Source organism: Rutidosis leptorrhynchoides, chromosome 9 (genome assembly GCF_046630445.1).
Source record: "Rutidosis leptorrhynchoides isolate AG116_Rl617_1_P2 chromosome 9, CSIRO_AGI_Rlap_v1, whole genome shotgun sequence".
NCBI lineage: Eukaryota > Viridiplantae > Streptophyta > Magnoliopsida > Asterales > Asteraceae > Rutidosis > Rutidosis leptorrhynchoides.
Window position 1 is genome coordinate 30,170,611 of NC_092341.1, and position 15,270 is coordinate 30,185,880.

The 15,270-nt window shown below is 35.5% G+C and overlaps 1 protein-coding gene across 1 annotated transcript; it reads right to left on the reverse strand.

The window, feature by feature from the left end:
- Positions 1 to 2,685: 2,685 nt before the first annotated feature.
- Positions 2,686 to 3,468, reverse strand: LOC139867879 (putative F-box/LRR-repeat protein At3g58880). The gene has a single exon (XM_071856230.1). The coding sequence runs from the start codon at positions 3,466 to 3,468 to the stop codon at positions 2,686 to 2,688; it is 783 nt and encodes a 260-aa protein (XP_071712331.1).
- Positions 3,469 to 15,270: the final 11,802 nt, after the last annotated feature.

Sequence of the window (15,270 nt, forward strand, 5' to 3'; positions counted from 1 at the left end):
TGTGGTCAATGTTTATATCGCTGCCGGCATTAAACCTATATCTCACCAAATTTATGTTGACGTTTTAAACATGTCTATTCTCAGGTGATAACTAAAAGCTTCCGTTGCAACATGTTGAATTTAAGCAAGATCTTGAGTATGCATATTTGTGTCAAAAATAAAACTGCATATCCGAGGAAATGTAATGTAAAATATGCTAGAAATCGTATTGTTATCATCACATGTAAAGTTTGTAAGTCTAAGATTATCGCTAAACGATAATCATCTTTATATTGTCTAAAGCTTGTATTAACATAAGAGTTATGGTTTGTAATGTAAAATAAATGCAGTTGTTCTTTTAAAAATGTCGCATATAGAGGTCAATACCTCGCAATGAAATCATACGTTATCTAACTCGTTCTTATGGTTAAGTACGGGTTATGACAACTGATGATCATGATATTATAACTAACTTGTGAGTATTGTTTTCAGGTGATACAGACGAGGAGAAGACTCGGTGACATTAGACTACCGAGTGATGTCGGTATCGGTGAGTGGGACTAACTGGAGTATATAGTATAGAGTAGCATGTTATATTATGACTGCCATGCTTGTTAGACATACTTATTATTACAGTTAGTTAGAATGATGTGATGACTGCATGTTGGTTGATGCTTGTCTGCTGGAGCCCAGTGCATCCCTATTGTGTGGTGGCCTCGGTAGGAGAGATCAACCTGCGGGTTGGGTTCCTCTGTGGTGGCCTAGACAATCGTGGTGTATATATGTAAATGACGCGTCCATCGAGTGTGGATTATATATATACAACTCGGTGGTGGAGGAACTTCTGGTAAGCCCCAGTCCGATCAGCTGGTGGTTAATGGTTTGGCAGAGCCACCAGAGTCTCTGTAGACGGCAATTGGGTGATGTTTATGTGTTAGAATATGTGACATGATTAGTATGACAGTTCATGTATACTATTGCATGTAGTTAGTTGCACTCACTTTGCTTTGTGCTAATCCCCCACATCTTCCCTGCAGGTTATGGATTTGTTATATGCTAGTTATCAGGGTGAAGATGGGACGCTGGAAGATATGTTTGACAAAGCCGGAAACTCTGATGTCGTGTCCTTTATATTAAGAGTTATTGTAATATTTAATATAACACCCTGACTTTTAAATATCAACGTGTATATTATAATCAAGTGGATTTCATATGATATATATATATATATATATATATATATATATATATATATATATATATATATATATATATATATATATATAATAACCAGGTCTTCCGCTGTATTTAAAAAAAAATCAGGGGTGTTATAGAACCATACATGAGATTTTCACCTCATACGGCTCCTCGTTCAATTCTTTCGAAGTTATTGGATCCTTTTCCGCGTTCGCGAATCCCCTCCCTTCTTCCACTCCGTCCCGAAGAGTAACTAGGACCAATTTAGTCACGTTTTGATGTTCCAATGGAACACATATAAATATACATGCTTTTACATGTAGGTATTAATTTGATTCCGGAGATTTTACTTGGATTCAAGGATTACGTTTAAATTCTCATTATATGTGTCAATATGGGCCGCCTTTATAATTAGTCAAGTGGGTAATATATTAAGTTAAGATTCTTATTATGTGTGTCAATATGGATGGTTTTTTATTTATATTTTTAGACATTTGAAATGTTATATTACTTATTTGTGTTATCATTGAAAGTAATTTATTACAATATGTAGGGTCTTCGGTTTAGATTTAGAGTTTAGGTTTAGGGTTTAGAATTAAGGTGTAGGATTTAGAGTTTAGGTTTAGGGTTTAGATTTAGCGTTAGGGTTTAGATTTGGGGTTTAGGGTTTATGTTTAGGTTTAGGGTTTAGGGTTTAGATTCTTGGGTGTAGGGTTTTGGGTTTAGATTTAGGGTTTAGGTTTAGGGTTTAGAGTTTAGGTTTAGGGTTTAGATTCTAGGGTTTGGGGTTTATATATTCTAGGTTTAGGGTTTAGAGTTTTTTGGGGTTAGGTTAGGGTTTAGGGTTTAGATTTAGAGTGTAGGATTTAGAGGTTAGGTTTAGGGTTTAGATTCTAGGGTTTGAGGTTCATATTTTAGAGTTTAGGGTTTAGGGTAAGGATTTAGAGTTTTTAGGGGTTAGGTTAGGGTTTTAGGTTTAAGGTTTAGATTTTAGAGGTTAGGTTTAGGGTTTAGGATTTTGATTTTAGGGTTTAGAGTTTAGGTGTAGGGTTTAGATTTAAGGTTTAGGGTTTAGATTCCAGGGTTTAGATTTTAGGGCTTAGGTTTTAGGGTTAAGGTTTAGATTTAGTTTTTGAATAAAAGGATTTAGAAGATTTTAGGGTTTAAGGTGTAGGGTTTAGATTTTAGGGTGTAAGGTTTAGATTTTATGATTTAGATTACAGTGTTTAGGGTTTAGGTTATAATTAATTAATATTATTATATGTGATCTGTAATATGTACATTGGTTACTAATTAAACTTGTAATCTTTATATTATGTATATTATGATGTATTTTTACTATTATTATTTATGAGTTGAGTTGGTTTGACTTGGTTACATTCTTTGCTGTGATCCGTTGATGTACGCTCAGTATTGTGTATGTGTGTTTGCAGGATGTAGGATTAGGGACATCATCTCAAGAAGCCAGCAAGTCTCCATTACAGTTTATGTTAACAAAGAATCTGAAAATTAAATCAAACAAAAGTACTCAGACAAGTGAAGATTAGGGACATCATCAATTTTCAAAACATCATATGGTACACTTGTCTTTAACTTTAGTTCTTGAAGATAACAAAGATTTTGTACCTTAAATGTCGTCATATTAGTGCGAACTGCTAGGTTTATTATCTCGAGTAAGATACAAGTAGAGAATAAGATATCAAGTACCTCTTCATTTATCTCCACATCTTCCAACTTGAGTACGCGTAGGTTCACACAGTTGATCACAGGATTGCGACTCACCGTTTCAATCGGTGATGAACGACAATCAATTAAAGACAGAGTATGCAGGTTTTTCCCGGAAAATATCTCATCCAGAAGTATTAAATCACTATCAGATTCATAAGGGATATCGATGGAAAGCTTCTTGTAACAACTTTGGGCACCTACAGTTGGAATCCATTTATTAGCAAGAGAAGCCAACTTGTTGTCTAGTATCAGATCAAAATGTTCGATTGGTATGTTCTCTTGGATGTACCTAAAAATGGTGTGATCCATAAACTTGATGTAATCTCTTTCTTTTTCTTCATTAGGAAACTCTGAAGTTATAATAAACCTGAGATGAGGGATGGTAGACAAAAACCCTGAGGTTATATGAAACCTGAGATGAGGTATGGTAGACCAAGCATGTGACCAAGTCTTAGATAACACGCACGTACGAGAAGCTTCTCTTAGCGGCAACAACGATTGTATACGGTGAATCAAATCCACCGGGACATCGCGGGGTTGTGATCTTCTCTGCACTTCCTCCATATAATAATTGCTATGAATGCTGAAAGAATACAACAAACTGAATATTTATAATATTTGTACTACAAGCAATGATTATAAATTATTATTAATAAATGCAGGTTAAGTGAACACTGTTCATTGCCAACAAATTTCACTTCCAAAAATCGTAGTATACCCTCCCAATTGTTAGGAGGTTTTATTGAATTTTCGTGTAGGGTAAAATAATCGACAGCCGGATAAATCACTGAATCGTGGTATCACTTTCTGAAAGTAATTATTCGACCCTTATTGCCTAGGTTACACGAATATCACTTTGGGATAAGACAGAAATTAGTTCTTGTTATTGGCAGTAAACAAGAACTCTTTTGCATAAGAGTATTAAGGTGCTTTTGTGTATTTATTCTCATGAATCATAGTCCATATTTATAGGCACCCAAAAACAAGTATTATTCCACGATGGAGATGTTTCACCTACTCCACGATATAGATGTTTCACTAAATCCACGATGGAGATGTTTCACTAACTCCACGATGGAGATGTTTCACCTACTCCACGATGGAGATGTTTCACCAACTTTTTAACAGCAAAAGTGGGTGCAGGAATAATACTTCCGTAATCACTCAAATTTGTGATGATGGAAAACCACTTTCGGGTCCGGGTAATCCATCACTTAATGGGTGTACACTCCGTACCTCCTAACCTATTTACAAGTATAGATTAAATCCCTCAATTACACTAAATTTCCAACAATCCTCCCCAATTTAGTGCAATTTGTTTCATGAGAATTAAACAAATTAAAACAAAAACTCATGCATAAATGAAAATATCTTGAAGATTGAATTTTCACCTTAGTACGTTATACATTCCAAATATTCGAGAATCGGGGTGTTCTAAGAATTGAACCCTTCAACCCATTTGAATAACTGAAAATAATATACACATAAGTTTTCAAATACTCTAAAGCTATCCTGACACTTTACAAGCCATGTTCTCATATCCTTTCATGAATGTATCTAAAGCAAAAGTCCAAGCTTTGTTAAAGCGGCAAAACTTCACATTAACATAGGTACTTCATTTCAGTCATGCACATGCTCATGCACTTTTTCAAATGAACTATTAAGAAGCTAGACTTTAACCTCACCTTCAGCAGGTCCGAGTACATACCTTACCTTGGGATGATATAAAATTTATGTACTCCAAATTTCTAAGTATAAGCCTTCCACATTGAATTCAGCTTCTGATTTTCATCAGAAGGGAATTGGGTATCTTATAATTAGAAATTTATGTGGACTTTAAACCCATCCCCATAACAGACTTGTCAATCAAGTCTCTTGCCAATCCCTTCGTCAAGTGATCAGCTAAATTCTGTTGTGACCTCACGAACACTATAGAAATCACCCCATTCATGATAAGTTCACGAATCATGCTATAGTCCATAGTTTTCTTCAAGTACTTCAGTACCCGCCTAATTGCTTGCCAGTGATGAGTACTAGGATTACTAGTATATCTACTCAGTTTTCCCACTGCAAAAGCAATATCCGGCCTTGTACAAGTCATGGCGTACATCAAACAGCCAATCACCTGAGAATACTTAAGTTGTGATACAGCTTCACCTTGATTAGGCATAAACTTCTCACTTGGATCCACAGGGGTACTCACAGGAGTACATTCAAAACAATTGAACTTTTTCAACACCTTCTCAATATAATGAGATTGACAAATCGAAATTCCTTTGCTTTCACGTTTGATCCTAATGCCAAGGATAACGTCAGCCTCCCCCATATCTTTCATGGAGAATTTTGATGAAAAAAAATTCTTTTGTTAAATCAACCTGAGTTTGGTCAGTCCCAAAGATTAACATGTCATCAACATATAGATAAATTATAACTCCTTTACCAGAATCATCAAATTTACTATATACACATTTATCTGCTTGGTTTAATTTAAAACCACTAGATAAAACCACTTCATCAAACTTCTGATGCCATTGCTTAGGTGCTTGTTTCAAACCATATAAGGACTTCACAAGTTTGCACACCTTGCCTTCATTTCCTGGCATGACAAAGCCCTGAGGTTGGTTCATATAAACCTCCTCATCCAAATCACCATTCAAGAATGATGTCTTCACATCCATCTGGTGAATAACCAGATTGTGAATTGTAGCCAAAATAATCAGCAGTCTAATGGTAGTGATACGTGCCACAGGAGTATAAGTATCAAAATAGTCAATTCCAGACTTTTGTCTAAAGCCTTGAATGACTAACCTTGCCTTGAACTTTTCAATAGTTCCATCCACCTTCATCTTCTTTTTAAAGATCCATTTGCAACCCAAAGGTTTGCAACCATGAGGTAGATCAGCTAACACCCAAGTGTTATTGCCCATGATGAAATCCATCTCATCATTAATTGCCTCTTTCCAGAATGCAACATCCTGAGACCTCATTGCTTCATCATATGTTTTGAGATCATCATCAACATTGAAACAATACGAATATTGGGTAGAAACATCATCCCTGGAACCTTCAACTAAGTATAGTTGAAAATCTGGTCCAAATGATTTAGGTTTCCTTTCTCTTTTGCTTTTCCGAAGCTCAAGTGACTAATCAACAGCCTTTTCAGAGACTTCATCATTACAATCCTTGTTGATTCCATTGTTACTTGAAATCATATTCTTTGGTCTATATATAGATGAAAATCGATTTTCATCAAGGATTGCATCCCTTGAATCAATCACAGAATTGATTGAGACAAACTCATTAGGCTCTATTACATAGAACCTATATGCCTTGGAATGTTCAACATATCCAACAAATATGCAATCTATACCTCTTTCACCTAAACTTTTCTTCTTGTGATCAGGCAGTCTTACGACCGTCCTACAACCCCATACCCGAAGATAATTCAAGTTAGGTTTCCTTTTATTCCAAAGTTCATAAGGTGTAATCCTGATTCTTTTGTTAGGAACTCTATTAAGCAAATAACAAGCTGTTAACATAGCTTCGCCCCAAAAGCCTTCACTTAAACCCGAATAGGATAACATGGAATTAACCATTTCCTTGATGACCCTATTCTTCCTTTCAGATATACCATTTTGTTATGGAGTATAAGGAGCTGTGGTCTCATGGATAATACCAACGGATTGAAAATACGATTGGTCAATGTATTCACCTCCCCTATCCGTTCTAAGTCTTTTAATCAAAGCTTTTTGTTGTAATTCTACTTCAGTTTTAAATATTTTAAATTTATCTAATGCTTCATCCTTAGTGTGTAACATATAAACATAGCAAAACCTAGAAGCATCATCAATAAAAGTCACAAAATATTTCTTGTTCCCTAAAGTAGGAGTAGCATGCAAATCACATAAATCACTATGTATTAATTCCAAAATTTCAGTATCACGATGTACATTTTGAAATGGTTTCTTAGTGATCTTTGTTAACATACACGTCTTACACTTTTCATTGTTCATGTCAAAGGTCGGTATTAATCCATCTTTAGACATATCTTGCATTCTTTTAAAGTGTATATGTCCTAGTCTAGCATGTCAAAGTGTAGAATTATTTATGCTAGAAGTAGATATAAAAACAAAATTAACATTCAAGTGATTAATGTTAAGTCTAAACATTCTATTGCATAAATAACCAAAACCAACAAACATACCATGTTTTGACAAAACAAACTTATCAGATTCAATCACTTGTTTACAACCACAACAATTTAACACACTACTGGAAACCAAATTTTTCCTTATTTGTGGTACATGCAAAACATCAAACAAACAAACAGTTTTTCCAGAACTAAAACACAAATCCACACTTCCACGTCCATGAATAGAGGCTGTTGACTCATTTCCCATATGAAGAATTGATCCATCAGTCACAGACTCGTAAGTCTTGAACCAAAATCTATCCTTGCATACGTGGGTGGTAGCTCCCGAGTCAACCCACCACGCGACATCATCATCCTGCACAAAATAAGCCTCAGATATATATGAAACATAATAATTCTTATTTGAATTATTAAATATATTCTGACCTTTTGAGTTGTGGTTGTTTAAACCATTTCCCGAACCGCTTGTGCTAGATCCCTTGGCATTATTATTACCAAAAATAACCTTGCAATCCCTTTTCATGTGTCCAGTTTTACCACACTTCCAACAAGTCAATTTAGACTTCTTATTCAGATTAGCCTTGTTATAACCTTGATGTTTACGTTTGTCCTTTTTGTCATTATTACCAGTGAACTTTTTATGTTCCACCATATTGATAACAGACGTACCAGCAACTTCATTGCTCTTTGGCTTGTCATTATCCTGCAACCTGAGGGATTCCTCAATACGCAGATGACTACCCAACTCAACAAGAGTTAACTCCTCCTTCTTATGTTTCAAAGAATGTTTAAATTCTTTCTAAGATGGAGGTAGTTTATCAATTATGCTTGAGACTTTAATAGACTCATCCATATTCATTTTATGTTGTGTGAATTGACCAAGTATACGAATGAACTCATTGTATTGTTCCAAGACCGGTCTAGAATAGACCATCTTGTAATTATTAAAATTACTCACAAGGAACTTTTTACTAGAAGCATCCTCAAACATATACTTGGTTTCTAAACAGTCCCATAGTTCTTTAGCAGATTCAACATTTAGGTAAATATCAAAAAGGGAATCAGCCATACCATTGAGGATTAAACCTCTAGCGATGTAGTCATCGTTCTCCCACTTGCATCTTTTCCGAATTTATTCAACAGTGGCATCATCACCATGATCTTCAGGAATTGGTGTGCTGAGTACGTACACCACACTCATGCTGCTCAGAAAGAAGTGCATCTTCTTTTTCCATCTCCTAAAATCAATTCCCTCAAACTTATCAAGTTTGGAGAAATTCGCCGTCATGTGTTTCATCGTAGCCGTCATCGATTATAACAAATAATTACTTTCGATTGTTGGAGGTTTTATTGAATTTTCGTGTAGGGTAAAATAATCGATAGCCGGATAAATCACTGAATCGTGGTACCACTTTCCGAAAGTAATTATTCGGCCCTTATTGCCTAGGTTACACGAATATCACTTTGGGATAAGACAGAAATTAGTTCTTGTTATTGGCAGTAAACAAGAACTCTTTTGCATAAGAGTATTAAGGTGTTTTTGTGTATTTATTCTCATGAATCATAATCCATATTTATAGGCACCCAAAAACAAGTATTATTCCACGATGGAGATGTTTCACCTACTCCAGGATAGAGATGTTTCACTAACTCCACGATGGAGATGTTTCACTAACTCCACGATGGAGATGTTTCACCTACTCCACGATGAAGATGTTTCACCAACTTTTTAACAGCAAAAGTGGGTGCAGGAATAATACTTCCATAATCACTCAAATTTGTGATGATGGAAAACCACTTTCGGGTCCGAGTAATCTATCACTTAATGGGTGTACACTCCATACCTCCTAAACCATTTACAAGTGTAGATTAAAACCCTCAATTACACTAAATTTCCAACACCAATGAGATTCAATGTTATAGATTGTGATAGACAGGTCCAAAACAGATCATCCACTATATTGTGAGGAATAAATGTATTTCATTGAGTTAGAATGCTTATCTATTCAACTTAAACATTTTGCATTCAGCTGTATATAATCAATCAATATTGATTCACAATTCAAAATCATATACCAAAAACGAAATAAAAATCAAACAATATAAGTAATATTTAATCATAGTATCAACATCAATCATACTCATCCTAATCCTAATCATAATCATAATCATAATCATAATCCTATTATTAATCATATAAATAGGTTATCAATATAATACAAATTGGAATATGTTACAAATAAGATACCATTAATTCAGGTCCAAATCAATTGACTTCATCGTCAAGGCTATTTCATAACGATATTGAAATACGGAATAACCAAATCGCTTAAGATGTCGAAAACGGCACACTTATGAAATACGGATACAAAATCTTATAAGAATGTGAAAATCTCAACAACAACAAAAAAGGTTTCTAGGTTTTGGAGTTCGTTGACTGTGATTGATTAAATTATTACAGCTCATTTCGGACTGAATTAAGTTGCGCAATAGTAATGGATAAGTGTAGTATCGTGCGGAATGGGAAATAAGAAGCATTTTGGTGTTTTTGTACGAATTGGAAGTTCACCAGAAAAAGCCACCGAACTTTAAGAGAAGAAGAAGAAGAAGAAAGTAAAGAAGGTACCAGCTGGTTGATTATTGTTTCTCGTTGTTGATTAATTCAACGCAATCAGTTCTTCCTCTTTCGGTCCCCAGCTACAATTAATTACTAAGCCCTAAATTTTTTAAGCTCTCAGAGGAGTGGCTGATGTCACTTGGCATGTCAGGCGTGACTTGATGAGTCAGAAAAAGTGAAGAGTGGTGTCCTATGTCAGTTAGTGTGTTAGTTAGTGTGTTAAAATAATATTTTATTATATATAATAAATTATTCCTTTGGAAAAAAAAGCAAAAAGAAAAAAAATAGGGTAAACTTACGTCGCGTGGGAGACTGACATGGGGGAGACGAAGCAAACTGACTAGGGAGGGGAGTGGGGTGACGTGCAAGGAGCTAGGGGACGGGGTAAGTGACATAGTCCACTCCCATTGCTCTTATTCTTAGTATCAGCGATGCGAATTGTTACGTGACCTAATTTCAGTTTTTAGTGGACTTAAATGGAATTTGTGGACTGAATTAAATTGGTTAGTGGGCTCAAGTTTAGTTAGGGCCTATTTACTTTTTATTTCAATAAGTCATTTTATGGATATAGATGGATACATGGATATAGAAGACAATATGAGTATGGATGAGTTTGTAAAAATTGTGTTTACTTTTTATACTGCATAAGTAGTTTTAATGATAGAAAATGACTATTGCACCCTAATCTTTATATCGCCACTTGCTCAATTTTAGATAAACAACGATTCACAAGTGATAAACATACTGGAAAACTTTTATTCTAATATGATATTATAAACAATTAAACATTACAAAACCAAAATTAAATTAAGTTTTCTACGATACGTAATCTGCGAGCAATAGAGTATGCATTCGTTACAACCTAAACTATAAGGGCCTGTTTACTTTTTATTTCAATAAGTCATTTTATGGATATAGATGGATACATGGATATAGAAGGCAATATGAGTATGGATGAGTTTGTAAAAATTGTGTTTACTTTTTATACTGCATAAGTAGTTTTAATGATAGAAAATGACTATTGCACCCTAATCTTTATATCGCCACTTGCTCAATTTTAGATAAACAACGATTCACAAGTGATAAACATACTGGAAAACTTTTATTCTAATATGATATTATAAACAATTAAACATGACAAAACCAAAATTAAATTAAGTTTTCTACGATACGTAATCTGCGAGCAATAGAGTATGCATTCATTACAACCTAAACTATAAGTCTATAACATCATATTAATCTGAGAGGAATGTGATTATTTTGTTTCTTTAAATAAAATAATCAAAACCCATGACATAAAAGATGACAGAAATTCAGCGGTAACGGTAGTTCAAGAAGAGGTTTTTGATTTACAAGCGAGATAGCGAAGATTTACAACAAGAGGTTTTTGATTTGGAGGTAGTCTTGATTTTTGGGGTTTAATTTGGGGGTGGATCTTTCACAGAGGAAAGAGGGTATAACAGTAAATTTTTTGCATTAATGTGGAGGACACCCCTTTTCTAGCTGTCCAGTAATCCTACAACCCAACATCTTATTTATAATTAAGTCACAAGTAAACAATGATAATTGGTGACCGAATGAGCTCCCCAAAACATTCAGCCCATTAATGTGTATGTAAACAGTAGGCTGTGAAAAATTATTGAGTACTACTAATTGTTGGGCTTAGGAATCAGACAAAATAATAGTACATCATTAATGTTCGGTAAATATTGTTACTCCTTATTTTTATTACCGAGATTTTGACAAAATTGCCCATTATGCCTCTGTGTTTTCCACTTTTTACCAGTTTCATCCATGTGTTTTATTTTCTATATTTTTCATCCTTAAAAGCATTTTAATTAAAGTTTCAATTTCATTGCTCACCCTAACGAAGGTTAACCGAGTCCGTTAAAACTATTCACATGGACTATCTACGTAATCTTCAACTAATTAAACGACAAAAATTAATTCATTCTTCCTCTCATGATGTGTGGCATTTAACTCCATATTTACATTTCTATGTGTGAAATATCGATAAATGCATGCAATATCTATCTGCTCGAGTGCCCTCCGTACCAAATTTTACTGTTTTCTTTCTGAGTATTGATTACTATTACAGTTGTTACAAAAATAACTGTTGTATATAATAGATGAAAAGTTTGGTCATCTTAATCACTTAGCAAAGTTCTAATTGTCATCTAATTATGTAAGCCTTCAAATGAGGAAAGTCGTGTAAGAATTGTATTTATGTGCTCCATTTTCACCGTTTGAAGGGGACTGCTGTTTTTTGTTCTCTTATCTTTCCGTCTAATATTGTAGAAGTAAAGTAATTATACACCTGGATATACCTTGCTTGCTTAACTTTCCTTAGGAACGAACATTTTAGTGATTCTGTCCGTTTAAATGTTCTAGAAGGGAATGGTATTTTTGTTATCTTGTTTTTTAAGGAGTTGGTACTAGGTTTCTATTTTGATGAATGAAAATCATCTTGACGAATACGGAATATTAATTTCAATATATATATGAATCAAGCTACTTAACTTCCATTGAGACGAATGATTCAGTCTTGTAGCTTTGTAGACGATGCTCGTATATACATGTATAGAGTGATTTCATATAGAAAGCAATGGTGATAAGCGTCTTGTTGGAGATATGGAGAACTTTAAACAATTAGAGGGAAGATTCCAAGAAACTCACACGAAGCTTCCACGAAGTTGTTAGGAAACTCACATGTAGCTTCCACGAAGTTGTAAGAAAATTCACATGTAGCTTCCACGAAGCTGTTAGGAAACTCACATGTAGCCTCCATGAAGCTGTCAGGAAACTCACATGAAGCTTCAAGGAATTGTTTTTAGCTTACTCCTTAAACCATTCTATAAATAGACCCTCCTGTAACTCTTTGTAAACACACCACAAATATTCAGTAAATACATTCTCTAGTTGGTCCGTGGACTAAAGCAATCACAACGATTGCATATAACCACGTTATCTCTTGTGTCGATTTACATTTCTTGCATTTATAATCTTTCGTTCATTAAGTGGGTTAGTAATCTTGTAGAATTACTATCGGTGAGTGATCTTGTTGAATCACTTGCGTTGTTTTGGGTCCTAATATCCTTACAACTGGTATCAGAGCACAAGGTTTCGTTAAGGGAACGATGGCGGAAGACGGGAAGTTTAAAATCGACCAATTCGATGGGAGAGACTTTGGCTTTTGGAAGATGCAAATTGAAGATTACTTGTATCAAAAGAAGCTACAGTAACCCTTGTTAGAGACCAAGCCTGAAAGCATGAACGATGCCGATTGGACGCTTTTAGATCGTCAAGATTTGGGAGCTATTCGTCTTTCACTTGCTAAGAACGTTGCATACAACGTTGTGAATGAGAAGACGACGTTTACTTGCTTGAAAGCACTCTCTAACATGTATGAGAAACCTACCGCATCTAATAAGGTATTTCTCATGCGTCAATTGTTCAATACAAAGATGAAGGAAGGTACGAGTGCAACGGATCATATCAATGAATTTAATAATATCGTTTCAAGGCTTGAATCGGTAGAGATTAAGTTTGATGATGAACTAAAAGCACTAATCTTGCTTTCATCATTACCGAAAAGTTGGTCGGGTACGGTTACCTCGGTTAGTAGCTCTACGGGAACTACTAAGCTAGCGTTTGAAGCAATAAGGGATTTGATTCTTGGTGAAGATACTCGTAGGAGAAACTCGGGGGAATCGACATCCGGTTCTTTGTTAAGTACCGACAACCGTGGTAGGAAATTTGATCGCGGTGAGAAGAAGGGTAGAAAGAAGTCTAAGAAGAGGTATCCATCGAAAGATAGAAGTGAAGATGTTTGTTGGGGTTGCAATAAAAAAAGGACACTTTCAAAGGAATTGTAAAAATAGTCCGGCGAAAGGTGTGAACTTGACCGAGGAAGAAAGTGATGATGCACTTTTATGTAGTGTTAAAAATTCTATGGAGTCTTGGATTTTGGATTCGGGAGCTTCGTTTCATGCTACGCATGTCAAAAGCATGATGAAGAATTTTGGTTCATATCAAGGCAAAGTGAGATTGGCGGACGACAAACAACTCAATATAGAGGGCATTGGAGATGTTGTATTGAAGACTACTCTTGGCTCTAATTGGACCTTGAAAAATGTAAGGTACATTCCTAAATTAAAAAGGAAACTTATTTCAGTTGGTCAATTAGATGATGAAGGTAATGCGGTTACTTTTGAAGACCGCCAATGGAAGGTGGTTAAGGGTAGTTGTGTAGTGGCTCGTGGACATAAAAGGGGAACTCTTTATATGGTTGATGTGTTTGATGAAGACACGGTGGTTGCTACAGTTAATGTTGAGTCGGAATCAATTCTATGGCACTGAAGACTCGGGCATATGAGTGAGAAAGGTATGAAGATGCTTGTTTCGAGTGGGAGAATTCCGGATTTGAAAAAGGTAGAAATTGGGTTTTGCGAACCATGTGTATATGGGAAGCAAAAGAAGGTGACTTTTGAGAAATCAGAGAATGCACCTAAGTTGGAGAAATTGGAGCTCGCTCATATGGATGTGTTTGGTCCAACCAATGTAGAATCATATAGAGGTTCTCGCTATTATGTCACCTTCATTGACGACTCCACTCGAAAGGTATGGGTTTATTTTCTTAAAGCTAAATCTGATGTATTTAATACATTTGTGAAGTGAAAAGCTATGGTAGAAAATGAGACTAACTTGAAGGTCAAGTGCTTGAAGTCAGATAATGGAGGGGAATATGGTAGTCTTGAGTTTAAAGACCATTGTGCAAAGCTCGGTATTAGAATATTGAAAACGGTACCGGAGACACCGCAACACAATGAGGTCGCCGAACGTATGAATCGTACGTTAAATGAAAGGGCTAAGAGTATGAGACTACATGCCGGTTTGCCTAAGATGTTTTGGGCAGATGCGGTTAACACCGTTGGGTTTCCGAATTCTCGAGGAAGAATGGAAAGGTAAGAAGGTGAGTTATAATCACCTTAGGATCTTTGGGTGTAATGCTTATGTGAAGACCAAAGATGCGAATAGAGACAAGCTTGAAGCAAAGTCAAAGAAGTGTACTTTCATAGGTTATGGATCGGATGAAATGGGTTATCATTGTTGGGATAACGAGGCTAGAAAAGTGATTCGTTCTCGTGATGTTACCTTTGATGAAGATTCGGTTTATGGCAAACCGGAAACGGGGAGTCCTAAATCGGGTCATGTTACTTTTGACGATGTTTCTATTGATGATCTTTCAGGTTCTAGTGGGAGTACAGGTAACAATGAATTGCCAATTAACGATGAGGCGTCAGAAAATGCTAATGATGGAAATGATTCGGAAAGCGGTGATGATTCCGAACATAATGCGAGTTCTAGTGATGATGAGGACACAAATGAAACCGGTCCAACCATTTCGGTTGCTCCTACACAAAGACGCTCTACTAGAGTGACCAAACCTAATCCTAGGTATTCTCCATCAGCAAACTACTTACTCTATACCGAGAATGGTGTACCCGAAAGTTACTTTGAGGCAAGGAAAACAAAAGAATCCATACAATGGGAGCTTGCCATGAAAGAAGAGATGGGGTCACTTGAAAAAAAAATA

Coding starts and splice junctions, on each gene's coding strand:
- LOC139867879 (XM_071856230.1), bottom strand. CDS start 3,468: ATGGAGGAAGTGCAGAGAAGATCACAACCCCGCGATGTCCCGGTGGAT.